The sequence below is a fragment of the Erithacus rubecula genome (assembly GCF_903797595.1).
Source record: "Erithacus rubecula genome assembly, chromosome: 2".
Taxonomy (NCBI): domain Eukaryota; kingdom Metazoa; phylum Chordata; class Aves; order Passeriformes; family Muscicapidae; genus Erithacus; species Erithacus rubecula.
The window spans coordinates 63,298,091-63,312,845 of NC_136685.1; the positions used below are offsets into that span (position 1 = coordinate 63,298,091).

General features: G+C 39.0%; 1 protein-coding gene across 4 annotated transcripts in view; it reads left to right on the forward strand.

The window, feature by feature from the left end:
• GRM1 (glutamate metabotropic receptor 1) overlaps positions 1–14,755 on the forward strand; it is a 176,779-nt gene that overhangs the window by 108,196 nt on the left and 53,828 nt on the right. For all 4 annotated transcript variants that reach the window (XM_079298904.1, XM_079298907.1, XM_079298906.1 and 1 more), the window contains exon 4: positions 3,655–3,890. In XM_079298904.1, the coding sequence (XP_079155030.1) occupies positions 3,655–3,890 (236 nt within the window). The remainder of the gene's footprint in view (positions 1–3,654; positions 3,891–14,755) is intronic.

Genomic DNA, 14,755 nt, shown 5'->3' on the forward strand with positions numbered 1-14,755 from the left:
AGAGCAGCTTGCGGAGTATCAGTGACCGTTTTGACTGCAATAAACACTACTGAACCATAACAAAACCTGTTCTTTCTCTCCTAAGAGCAAAAAGAGTGGTTGCTAGTTTGACACCCACATGCTTTTCCCTCCCTCACTGTTTCTGTCATCACACTTTAAACTCCCTCACACGGCTTCAGATCAACAGTTGCACAAGACACCTAGCACATTTCAAGGCTAGATTGTCACATGCATGGACACTAATCAGGGATGGTAGTTTGGGTAATGGATATTGGGCCACTTCTTGAAATCTCTAGTAAAGGCACATAGAAAGACAGGCTAGCAAAAAAGTGCTATATGTAGTGCTACTTGCTATTCAGCAGGATGAAAGAAGCATAGTAGGTGGAATGTACTTGTTCTGGCAACAGAAGAATAGTATGTGGTTCTTTTTCAAAATGGAATTTGATTTTTATGCTGACTCAGCAATTAGTCTTGTGATTTTTGTCACTGACATTTACACTTTCATCTGACCATCAGTAACATGCTGTTGCCCAGCAATAAAAACGTCTTTTTTTTTGCCTACTATCTTCTGGACACTGTCCATTTATTCATATGACACCAGGGCTGCAGTGCTACTAGACAATTTTTTTTAACATGTATATAAACAGCAAAAAGGAATCCAGAATATTATTGTAACAGGATCTCAGGTCTCTAATAATCCTTCCACAGCTGTTTGTAGGCCTGCACATCCCACTTAGGGAAAATTTCAGCTCAGCCAGATGCAATTGCTAGGATTGCATGGATCCCCTAAGAAACTAGAGGACTCCGCTTCTTTGACTTTACTGAAAGTAGAGCAAAGGTCCCATATGAGCATCAATGCATATGAGCTATTTTTTCTCTGATTCCAGTGCTTTTTCTTCACATTTTGTTGAAGATAAATTTTATCAGACAGATTTAACAATTTGAGGAAGTTGAAGAGAGAATAAAAAATATTTGGGGCCAGAAAGAGACAAAGAAACATCAGGTGACAATCTGTGTTCCAGTTTAGTGGAAGTTTTTGGTGAGCTGCCCTTAGAGAACTCAAAATACACTTTCTCTTGTTTTGCAGATTTTGCCTTCAGAGTTTATGTGGCCGTTTTCCAAGCTAAACATATTGGGAAGAGGGAGAGGAAAAATAAATAACTATTTTTTGGCTGATAGGAATCCATGCAGTAGTGAAACTACCTCATTTCAAAAAGGTCTTGTAAAATTGGCTTAATTTACTTAATTTTTTGTAACTCGATAATGTTTCTGCTTGAGTCTACCATTTGAAAGCCAAAACCATTGTGACAATTAATGAGGTAATTATGCAATTAGGACTTAATTACTCATGCTGTAAGAGTAATCTCTTTCTTACCTTTCCCCCACATAAAAAAAATACTGTATCTTTTTCTCCTCTCTAGTGAAAATTTCCATCTTGAATTATGTGAAAACCAGAAAGTTGATCTTCATAGTTTTACCTTTGTAAGGTTATCTAGACCAGGATTATCTAGATCACAGTGTCTGCTAGGAAGTAGTCAAGGGCACATAGTACATTTTATTATTTGTCCTCAGCATATGGACAAGTGAGGAGTGGGGGAATGCAGAGATGTTGAACCATGGTTTCTTTCCCTCTCCAGAAATTCAGTCTGCTGGGACAGGGAGCAGGGATGGATAAATTTGTCAGTTTTTAACTCTGTGCACTCCTGTGGCAATTCAAGTGCAGCTGTCAAACCTAGGCTGAACCAGGTGGGTGACACTTGGGCTATATTGGTACAGGACACTGAGTAACCTGAACCCCAGGCTGTGGGAAGAAGTAACCAGCAGTTTCTTCCAGATTCAGCTTGACAGAGAAAGCCCCTTTGGGACACGTCCAAAATCACTGTCTGCCTCCTGTAACCTACACCCTGCATCTCCCTCAGCTCTTTGCTTTTATACTGCATGTGAAAGGCAACATCCACACACATGTACCTCTGTATGAAGATATTTGTCAATACTTGTAAACTCAGAAATTTTGGGTGGTTCTACTGCAAGGCCTTGGCAAAGGGGGAAATAAAGAAATCCTGCCTTGAAGGTGCCATCTTAAAATAAAGATTTGTGATTTCCTGAGACTACATTGAAGGGAATATATAGATTACTCTGCACTACCAGATGCCCTATGTCTCAAATAACTTCCGTAATAGAGGTTTGTGTTGTGCTTCTGATGTGGAAAGGATTTAGTACATGGGTTTTCCTGTATTTCCATGGAGAACTGCTATTTTCTTTCTGGGTGCTTAGAGCAGAGATGCAGGAGTTGATGTGAATGCCAACTAAACCATGCAGCTGTTTAGTGTGGTGGCTGAGGACCAAAAGCTCACATATGTCCAGTACATTGTCACTTTACAGCTGTTTGACCAGGACTGTGGCAAAGCTTGCTACTTCAACTCATCTATATTTTCTTTTGTGGAGACCCAGGCCCATCTGTGCTGAGTCTCTCATAAATGCCCACAGTTGTTAATGGTCTGCACCACATTCTTCTCAAGGCTGTGTGTAAAAGGCTTCTGACAAGGGCCTTCCAGACCAGTCTGTCTGGAATTCAGGGTGCAACCCTCTTTTTGGTGAATCTGGGGATTCTCTCAGTGGTGAATTGCATTTTTCCTCTTGAGCTCTTTGCTGCTGGAGGTGCTTCATCTGTCTGCTATTCACAGAAGCAGTGCAGCTGATTTGAGTTCAGTAGACCTAGATCTGAGGTGCCAGAATTATCTATTTCTCTCATTACATGCCCAGCATTTTAAGATTAAACAATGGCTGACTTATATTTGCACTTAAATTAGGCTGTAAAAGTTCTGTTCTTAGGGGATGCTAATAAGAACTGGAGAATGACACTAAATCAATGGACTCCTAAAGAAGAAGGAAAAGAACTAAACTAAAGCTCAGATACTAAGCCCTATGGACTTTGGACTTTGTTCAAACCTGTTAAGATGGACTTTCCATGAAGTAATGTTGACAAGAAAGAGCTTTATCTTCAGGTTTTCAAAAGCATGTCATATACGAACAAACAGGGAAGTAAAGTAGAAAGCCATTGTTTCTTAATTAAAAAAAATAAAAAAGAAAAAAAATAAGCAGGGGGAAGCATATTGTCACAAATCCCATGCAGTGTGAGAATAGCATGTGTTTTTTTTGGTTCGGTTGAGTAGTCTTACTCCATTCTCCTCTAGCAGAACACAATTCTCACTTCATGTTTGATTTGAATTGCTCTTCTAGCTGTATGATCCATGCATGCTGAGGTCTATTTTGAAAAATATCCAGGATCCTGGCTCGTTTTCCTTTTCATCAACGATAATTTTCTCAGTTTCCACCTCTTATAGGACAGCAGAAATTAGGCAGAATCTCTTCAGTCACAGAGACATCACAGCATAAGCTATGTCTAAATAACCTTTCCAGAAGGACAAGGATAAAACCTCATTATTCTGGATGAGTTAATGAGCACTCTGCACGAAATCAGTCAGACTGCTCATTACAAGTCGCTATCACTCTCCTTTTTCTGCCTGAATTTTACATCCTTAGATTTCCCATTAATCACTTTCTTCCAAGGGTGCCGGCCTGCCTTTGGCTGCTTCCTTTTTCAAAACAAGTTTTTTGTCTTTGTGTAATAAGAGCTTTTTTGCCTCTTTTCAGTGACGGTTGGGCAGACAGAGATGAAGTCATCGAAGGCTATGAACCCGAAGCAAATGGAGGCATTACTATCAAACTGCAGTCTCCTGAGGTGCTGGCGTTTGATGACTACTACCTGAAGCTGCGTCTGGACACCAACACCCGCAACCCCTGGTTTCCCGAGTTCTGGCAGCACAGATTCCAGTGCCGCATTCCAGGGCACCCGCTAGAGAATCCCAACTTCCAGAAGAATTGCACTGGTAACTCGCCAAACATTTTAAATCCTTTTCCCAGTTTGGAATCTGTGCTCTGGCAAAATATTTTGCTTGGTTCTAGTTTGAGTTTTTGTTGTTTTATTGGCTTTTTGTTTGGTTTTTTTTTTTTTTGGGGGGGGGGGGGTTTCTTGTTAGTTTCTTTTTTTTAAATTAAATGTTTGTTGTTGTTTATTTTCATTTATTTTACGCAAAGAAAGATGGTCACGTCAAATTGGATAGATAATAATCTCAGCTCTGATGGGAGTGTATCTGGTGCTGGTTGCACAGCTTCCTCTCAATTTAGTTCTGCTCTATTGCAGAGTGATTTGCTCCATTTTTGTTTTTATGTTTTAGGGCTATGCTAAGGCTGAGTGCCTAAGTTTGAAATATGGCTTGTAAAAAATAAAGGGCCATGAAATTTTAACAAAAATAGAAACAAATTTCTACTTTTTTCCTCTAAGTCAGGTTTTCTGATCAACTGATGGATCAGGAAATTCACAGACAATATTAAGCTGAAAAGCAATTTTAAGGAAAAATTGATGAGTCTTAAACTTGGCCAGTCATCTGCTTTACCTTTTTCTTTATTCTTGACACATTAAAACATGTAGTTTATTTCTGCTATGTAGAATTCATATATAAAAAGCTTATCTTAGACATGGAAGTAACTCTTACCTTATAGCAAGAGAAGTGTACCTGTGCATAGACAATTTTTCTTTTCCATTTAGAATCTGAAAAAATGAACTAAAATGTTTCAGTAAGATGAAATTTATTAGTCAATTAAGTGAGAGAAGATTACATTTCTATGCAATACTTTCTGAATCATTTTTGCAAATATTTTGTTTGTAGTCTGTAAGTACTTAATTTGTAGTCAAAAAGGAATACTTGATAGTAAGTATACAAAGTTATTTCATTATAAACAAAACTAATAACTTACTTCCCATTGATTTCTGTCATATTCTTTACATTTTGATCTCCTGTATCCCCTAGCAGTAATCTCAGTCGTCTTCTCATGCTCTCTGAGCTGCATTCTAGTTGCATAGTTGCATAAACCATGCATAGTCTCTAGTTCTTCTCTTTCCATCAGTAATACTTCCTAATAGGAACTTCCACAGTACCTCTTGTTTCTCCCTAGTTCTCCTATTTACCATTGAGGCACATCACTAAATACTGTCACTGTCTAAAAACTGGCCTGATGTGCTGAGTGGCAGCCAGGCTGGCCTGTCTGGGTGCTGAGGGACTAATAGCAGGCCAGATTGGCTAAACCTATGTTGAGTTTATACTGATAATTTTTTCTCAAAGGAGTTATTAACTTTGGACTTCACAAAATATTGTTTGTGTAAATATTTACTTTGCTTTAGAAATGTTTCAACTCAGACAAAGTAGTTGATACAGGCCAACAGGAGAAAAATTGCTAAGGAGAGTTGAGTGTTTTTTGAATAGTGCAAATGCATAGCCTTCTTTTCTTAAAAAAGAAAAATTTTAGCAGCTGTTATAAGCAGGGGTAATTTGCTATCCATCCTCTCTTTGGCTACGAAACTAAAAACTTGATTCTGAGCCATCACAGTCACCCTTTATGTGATGAATCAAAGGCAAGGGAACTCCCTGTGTGGTGACTTCAAAATGACCAGCATAGGGTACTTCTGCATAGAACATGTAGGTGAATTTTCAGGCAGTGATTGCTGTAGATTCTTAAAAATAAAAATTAGGAAATCATGCAAGAAAAGCAGTGGGGGCTATTTTATTACACCCCAAATTTTTCAGGACATCCCAAGATTGAGAGAAGTTCTTAAGAAGTATCATCACATGCCTGCCCATTATTCTGGGCTTCTCAAGATGTCAGGGAGCACTAGATTCTGATAATGCTAGTGAAACACAAAATCATTTGTCTACATTGGTAGACTCTGACAGTTAATAGTGTCAAGTCAGGCATTCAGACATCTTACCCTCCTCTAGAAAGCTGTACATTTTTGCATGAAAACACAAAGTATGTGACACTTAGGCTTTGCTGAAAAGTAATCAGCTCTTAAATTTGGTGGTGTACCACTGATAAACTTCAGGCTTATCACACACAACTAAAAAAAATCCATAAATGTCTCAAGTCACCAAAGGGAAGCATCACAAGCAATCTTTCCCAATAAAGCCATGCCTACAGAATCAAGAGCTCTCCATGTCCCCAGCAAATCTGTGGGCAATACAATACTTATTTTTATTTAACTATACAGATCTGACAGCTGACTGTCTAGCACCACCAAAGCCTTCTGTGCATATATCTTTAGCTGACATTTCTGGAAGGTTAAGAATGTCACTTTAAATACTAGCAGCTTCAAAGCTGTTTGGTGGAGACTTTCTCTCCAAGGAGGTCTGGTACCACAGTGCCAAGAAACCGCCTTCTTTATCTCTCACAGATATGGAGGCAGGCCTTTTCACAAACTCTCTGTTAAAAAAAAGGAGTCTATTGCCTTCCCCTCCTTCACAAAGTATCTCCATACACAATTTTGAAGGAGAAAATCCATGATTCTCAATAAAAAATAAGCACTAATATTTGAAACCCATTAAAAGTGCCAACAGATGATCTGAATTTTTGTGGTACTACAAATTTAAATACTATTGCCACTCCTTTATCACCCTAGGAAAATAATCAGTAACAGTGCTGGTATAAAACACATTATCTTCAGTATATCTAAGAGCTTTTTACTCCTACCTCAATATTCCTATGAAAAGGCAAATAGGGCCATGCATCAAGGAAAAGTTGAGTCCCCTGTGGTCCCAGGAGTGGGACATCATTAACAGGTGTTGTTACTATCTCTGGGTCACAACCTCTTTTGTATTACAGAAGTGTGCTGCTAGCCCTTTCAAAACATACCCATACTTTAACGCAGACTGCAATTATCAAAGGCAATACTGCTCAAGTTTGTCCATGTCTGGAGAACGAACATCTCAGGAAACTACATCACGAAAAAGAGAACCATGCACAAAAGGTCTTGTGATATGCAAGCATAGTGTAGTTGTGTTTACATAGCAAGGGGTTTCCCAGGAACAGTGAGAAGCAAAAATTAGAAAATACAGTGTTCTTCAAATACCCTATTGAAAAAATATTCACAACATTTGAACTTATCTATGTTTTTAAAAGGAGATTAATAGCAAAGTTTGTATCTGTTGAGAATCTTCAGTTACTGCCTGCCCATTATAATTTACTCATATAAAATCTAATCAGTTTACTGAGTAATTTATTCAGAATTGCCACTGGCATGTGAGGTTCAATTTTTATCATTCATGAATAGGCAAGGACTTCTCCTCAAGCAATTACAGCTGCTGCATCCGCAGTTTCTCACACCCTGTTAATGTTGAGTCAGCATTAGTTTGGGATTGCATATTCTCTACAAAGCAAGAGAAAGCTAGTTCCTAGAAATTTCCCTTCTCTGATGACAGGAATTACTGCTGGAATTCCCTCATTCAGTCTCTGAGAAGACTTCAGAAATTCTCATACTGCATGGAGCCCTGAATATACATGCATATTTTGGGGGAAAAAAAAGTTCATCTGCTCTAAGCACTATTGGAAGGAAGCAAGTCAGAGTGTGCTCTATTCCATGAAGGCTGTAGGATGCCTAGTAGTTTGCCACATTTTCAGAATAGCTCATCTGGATTACTAAAACTAGGTAGCAGTAGCAACAAATTATTGGGATGAGAACAAATCCATCAAGACTTGCAGTTACTGCTCATTTGGATCACCCCTTCTTGCAAAAATTAAACAACTTAGTTTTCCCACTTGGGTGGCAGCCAAATGAGTGGGAGCTATTTTTGATTCATTCTTTGCAATGTCTTAGCCAAGTGCCTCTTGTAATGGAATGCCTCTCTCCTTCCCTCTTTCTCCAGCTGCTATAGGAGATATTCTTCTTCAATAGGATTCAAGTATAGAATTTTTATTACATGTAGATGTATTGGATCTGGCTGAGATGGGCTTTACTTTCCCCACAGTAGCCCTCATAATGCAGTACATTGTATTGGTATCTAGAAAAATGTTGGTAACACACCAGATTTTTAGGGCACTGCTGAGCAGTGTCCACACAACATTGATACTCTCTCTCATCCCATATTCCCACCCTCAAAGGCTGGTAGGCTGGGAGTGAGCAAGACACCAGGAGGGGGCATAACCAGGACGGTTGACCCACACTGCCTAAAGATTCCACACCCTATGATGTTATAGTCAGCAATAAAGGAGGAGAGACAGGATGAAAAGGTAGGAGATTGTTTGTTATTAAGGCATTTGTCTTGCAAAGCAACATACTGAGGCTCTATTTCCCAGGAAGCACCTAGACATCATCTGCTGACAGTTAGAGAACACATTCTCCTTTTCTTCCAAACATGCTCTTTGGTTTTTGTTTTTTTTTTTTTTTAAATCAAACTACCTTTATCTTGACCCATGGGTTTTTAATTTTTATATCATATGTTTTTCTCCCCTGTCCTGCTGAGGAGAAGGCGAGAGAGAGTGGCTTGGTGGGCACCTGCCAGCCAGTTGAAGTCAATGTACCACAGTAGAAAACACACATTTGAACATGGATATTCTCCTAAGATTTCCTTGATATCTAGCAGGCCAAAACTACTTCTAGTACAGCATTTTTCTTATATTGTCTGTGCCTCTAAGGTACTTGTAATGTATCCCATGTAGCTGCTACAGTCTGTAGGAAACAAAGCATGTCTTACAACTGTGCATTCCCTGACACATAGTGAAATTCAGAAATTCACACTATTCTTCATGCCCTTCAGAGGAAAAGTCAGAACAGAACAGTGTTTAAACTGTAACAAAAAGGCTGTTTCTGAATTTGAGGTGTTAAGACGGTATCTGACCCAGGATAGACCTGACAGAAAGTTCCCTTAGCACACAACCTCAGGCACTGCCCCAAGGAACAGTTCCTACTTATCTCAGCTCATTAGAAAACTCAGCCTTTTCTGAATTTTGCAGACTGTGCACTGACAGCAAGGTTAGATGTTAGACTGTGTATGTCAGGCAACAGAGTTCACATATTTTTCCAAGAGACTTGTAGGATGCGTATTCTTCATCTATCTGATAGCCCAAACAAATGGGTTTTTTTCTACACAAAAATACACTGGCTAATCTTTCTCTGTTTCATGTGGTGAGCCCACAAAGGCCAAAATTAAATGCAGATCATACTCACACAGAAATTGTGTAAAATTCAGTGCAGTACAAACACTTGTAGGGACATCTAAATGCTCTTTTAAAGAATGCCTTATTCTCCTCCTGGCAGATAATACAATGGCTGGAGTTTATGTAAACCAGGTGGGCTGAGTCCTCCTCTGCACCCCAAGAGACAGTTATGAAACTGGTAATGGAACTGATGCAAATAACAGATTATGCTCACAGCAGTTCATCTGCTGGGACAACAAAATACATTGGCAGGCAATCAGCACAAACATTTTTCAATAGAGCAAAGTGGAACAAAGTGGGCAATTCATGATTCATTCATCGATTCAATTGATCTTTGTGAAGCAGGGTTATTTGTCAGTGAATGTATTTGTTGTAGATAAGAAAAAGAAATGTAGATTTTTTTTGTTCCAAAGGAGGTCATAGTCCAGGTTCCCTTTAGGATGCTTACTCATACTTTGGTGATGCCATAAGGATCGCTTTATCTGCTAATTCCTGTCTTGGCCCAAGAGAACTGCAAGCAATCAGTCTGAGTGCATCCAGAGTCACAAGGACCACAGGATCACTCAGTCTAGAAGGTAGCTTGGGAAGACTGTAGTCCAACTCCCTGTTGAAGCACAGTAATTCATCAGTTCAGACCAGATTGATCAGGTCTTGAAAACCTCCAAGGTGACAGTGTGTCTGGGCAACCTGTTCCACAACTTGAATGTGAAAAGGTTTGTCCTCATATCTAAAGAGAGTCTAAACCTCTCTTGTGTCAAGATATGCCTATCATCTCTTATTCTTCCACCAAGCTTCACTATGAAAAACCTGTCCCTCTCTTCTTCATAACCACCCCATAGCTATAAGGGGCTGCAGTCTCTTCTTCAGGCTGAGCAAGCCCAGGCCCTTCCGTCTGCCCTCATGGGCAAGGATTGCAGCTCCAGATCATCTTGATGGCTCTCTGCTGAAGGTACTCCAGGTTATCAGTGTCTTTCTGTATTAGGGATTCACAAACCAGGTGCAGCCTGATGAGTGCCAAGTAAAGGATGATGGCAGTGGTTAGATAATCACATACTTCAGTCACTGGTTGTGCTGTTGTTACTATCTTGCTTATAGGATTCTGCTTTACATTTCTGCCAAGGATCTGTATGTCCACCCTATACTGTGTCAAATTTGGCCCTGAGAATGTGTATCTTTTCCCATCTCCTTCCTGCAGCAGACATAAACTTTCACCACACCTATCCAGTTCTGAAAGACCCCCATAAATTTTCATAATATATTAAATCATGAGCAGAACATAATGATAGCAGAAAAAGCTTGGGAAGAAAGCTAAATAGTCCAGAAGAGGCATTTATGCTTTGGTATGAATAGTGCAGAGATGAAAATGTCAGGGAATATAGATTATTTTGTGACTGTAAAGACCTTAGACTACGTTTAGTATGGCCATAATCTGAAAGACATGTGAAGCACAGTGCTGAGGTGGTTTAGATATTAGGGACACACAAGCAATACAAAGAGGCAGTGTTACATGAACATACTGGTTCAAATAATGTATTTATATCTGTGGAATATTATCTAAGCATTTCAACAATTGGTTATGAAGTCAGGTGGAGTTAGGTTTCTCTGAAAAGTATCCCTAAGTGTTTGTCACCATTATCACCCACTCATTAAAAAGTAACTAGTTTTATCCCATCCAGATACATAGTTCTTATAATTTTAGCAAAATGTTTTGGGATTTTTTTCTGACATAGGATGTCGGTTGTTTAGAAATGGTGCTCCCCAATTCAGTGCTTCCACCAAGACTCTCCCAAACCAGATGCCACTTGCTTACTAACACCCTTCCCCTTCCTGGTCCAGGAATGGAGTTGAGAATTAGAGGCACAAAAGGTGAAAGCCATGGGTTAAGATAACAAAAATTTACTGGAAGCAAAAATGAAATAAGAAAGTGAACAGCAGCAGAACAATAATAGCAATGCAAGGTATAGAAAAAAGAAGCAAAGAGATTATTTACATGGAAAACTTCATCAAATACCAACCAAATGCCAACCATCAACTCTTGCCCATCAGACCACCTTTTCTCGCACGGGAGGGGCATGCAAGAGAAACTCCCTTTCCCTCATATTGGCAATGATGTGAGATAATATAGAATAACATTACAGTTTTGGCTACAGCCCCTCCCAATGATTTTGGCTGAAACAATGACAAGAATAATAACATCTTTTTTAGAGATCTACAGGGTCTCTACTCATGCCTGTCATGATGTTTGTATTTCTGTTTTTGTTTGTGATGTTCTCCTCGACTGCATTTATTGCACCACATGGGAAGACAGAAGACTGATGGCTGCCTATTCCCATCCTGAAACACAGTTGTACTTGGCCAATGCATTTTTCAGATTACATCCAGGCCACCAGTAATGCAGTTCAGAGCTTCTCTAAATCAGGAATTTTTTCTCAAAACCCACCCTACTTTCAATAAATCTCTATGGGATTACATGGGGTTCTCCTTTTCTTATCTCAGTGGACAACACACACCAGGATATCTTTTTCCACATTTTTCTGAAGGAGTGAATTCAATTCTGGTGAGAACTGATGTCAGTTGTTTCCAGAGTTGGACAAATGAGATCCAGCAGGCATTATTAAGGCTCATCCTGCTGTGTCAGACAAGTGTGTAGGAATTTCTCTGGGAGCATTCTTTTGATCTCAACATCTGCTGGGCACCCCCATGGAGCAGCTGTCCCATGAGATTTTTTCATCAGTAGAAGCACCTACATTAGGAATTACTGCCACTACAATAATTCAGAAAAAGTAATTATAAGACAACAGCCTGGTGTGCACTCTTCCAAGTCAGCCACTGCTGGTAAATCATCTTTGTGGTGTATAGGAGACATATTTTTAAGCTTTTGAAGAAGGAATCAAGCTATTGATATGCCATAATTACTTGAAAATATATTTTACATTAAGTATCCTGTGACTTGTTCACCTCTGCTTTGCATTCTCATTACATATTTAGGTCCTGCATCACACTCTTTTTCCTTCGTGTCAGGCAAAAGAGCCTAGTGATCAAAACTGATTGCAATTTCATTGCCACCTAGAACAAAGCCTACTGGGGTCATCTTGTCTGAAAATATTCTAGTTGCTACCTTTCTTGGTCAAGTCTTTTTTACAGCAGATAAGGCAGGAGAGTTGTAGTTTCATTTGATTTCCCAGACAATGTTGCAGGCAGCTTTTAAGGCTTAAAGGTGAGGAGGATTAATAATGTGCCCATCTGTGATAAACCATGTGAATTATTCACATGAATTGTATCATGTGAAAAGATATAATGGCCAGGTTTTTGTTCATTTGTCTCTAGCTTTTTGTGAGCATGTTTGAAAAAAAGCAGCTACATTTATCTTATATTTCCAAAAGTACTTTTAAACCAGGTTGTCTATCAATATACAATAAAAATATATGTCTTACTTATTTTGGGATCCATAACAAAAAAATGACATCGTGATGAAATAAAGGAGAGGACCAATATACATGTGCCTTTGTAAGCAGTATAGAAGACAGTTTGCAGAACCATACACATAGTACAGCAGCATATGACAAAAGTTTTCTGACTCTACTCCTACATTTTCCATTTTGGATTTTAACAGTAAAAGCTTGCACTTCTGTAATTAAAAAATCCTCAGGTAGGCTTGTAACATTCACCCTTCTCCATTACACAGATTAGCTGGTGGTGTTATTAAGGAAAAGGACACTTGAATCGTGCTCCCTTGTGCCTCCTTCAGGCTCCTGTCTCCTGTGCCTAGAGAGAAACATGGCCACTCCTGACTGTTCAGATCACTACAGATGATTTAAACTTTTATCAGGAGCATAGTGAGGACAGAAGCACACAGTTAAAATAAAAATTGACTTGTTCCTAGAAATCAATTTTTTGTGCAGGTTGCGCATCAGAACAATTAGCAGAGATATAAACATTTAACCAAACCAGGAAGTCAGCCAGATGAAATAACACAAGTAACTGCTCTGAACACAAGGCAAACTGTTTTCTGTCAGCCCCCCATGTCTTTTATTAGATATCTTCCATTTCCTCATTTACCTGTAGGTGGAAAGTTTTAAATTCAGCTTGGAATTTTGCAGGTTGTCATCACAGGCAGCATTACCTCACAAATACAGGTGGAAAGGTGAAGCAATGGAGGCTAACACATGTAGTCACAGTCCCACATTCTCACACCTGTCTATCTTGTACACAAGGATATTTTCTGAAAAATAGCCAGTAGCATTCTTAAAATAAATGAGTTCATCTTAAAAGACTGTGGACAGCGGCATAAAGAACAATAAATTATGAGCCAGAGATGTAAAACCTAAACCATGAAAACCACAGAATTTCCTACTCAGAATATGCTGTATTAGTATCTAAAGAGAGAGTAATCTGATGGAAGGTGTGTGCTCTGAAGAGTAGTGCTACCAGAATAAATCTCTATTTTTCCCATTCATACTGGGATGTCTGGGGAAGTGCAGAAGTCTGCTTGTGTGGAAAGAGTTCAGAAAAAATTATAAGATACTGCATCTACATTGGTTTGGTTGTTAAGCCAGAAATCCACTGTGGCACAGCAAGGTACTAAACCAGATGATTTCAAAATGTATCCTTCAGCTGAGATTTTTGAGATTCATACAGTAGAAACTAGCTTTGGAGGAACCCACAAGTTCAAAGCTTCAATTTAGCTCTGGATTCAGGCTCGCCTCTATAGGAATGAAAAAGCAGGGCTATTTCCTTTGAAGCAGTAGCACTGCATACATCATGCTAAGCAATGAACTGTCTTTCTGCAGAGGCCAGCTTACTTTTGTTTATCTAGGCTTATTTTTTCTAAAAATTCATACCATGGGACCCATTCTCTTGTGAGTGTTTTCTGCATTGTCATGTTTGGCTACACCCAGGTAAACAAGAGGTGGGCTAAAATGGATGCTTTTAAAATTCTTTCAGATCAGAAAGAAATCTGCTTCAGCATTTTTGTTGAATTTGACATGTGAATACAGATTAAGGCCATTTATTATATCTTCTGATTTGCTTAGCTCTAGTTTGCTGCTAATCAGTGATGCATTGTCCTTGTGCAGACATTATTCAGAAACTTCTAATCTTAGCTTGTCTTTAAGAAGGATCATTTCTGTGATACTGAGGACAGCTCTGGGCAGGTGTCTGGGTGAGGGGAAAATAAAGATGGTCTTTGTGATTAAATTATTGCATATTGCAAGGGTTAAAGGGAACACGTGGGTCCTCCTAACAATCATTTGAAAACTTTGCTTAATTTCACCAAAACTATGTGTGTACTCTGATAATTTATAACATGGCCCAGCTGGTTAGGGTGGCCACTACTGCCATTACTTAGATATCTACAAATCTACACCAATGGAGGGAAGTGAGTCTGAGATTTGCTCCATTTTCTGTCTCCATGTCAGACAGAAACATAGATGAATATGTGTATTTTATTACCGTCATCATATTTTTCCATTCTATTTTAAAGAACAGGATTTTTTGTTTAGGGTTTTCTGCTGGTGCCATAGGTCTCTTGTTAATTCCTTTGCCCTATTTGGTGTTAATACATTCTATGGTTACTATGAAAGTTCCTTATTTTAAATTCTGAACCAGCATTTTCTGATGGAGATGCTCAAAATCAGGTTCCTCAAGTGCATGCTCTGAGACCTAGATAAATTGGCCTGAATTTTAAGAGTACTGATCTCCCATAATT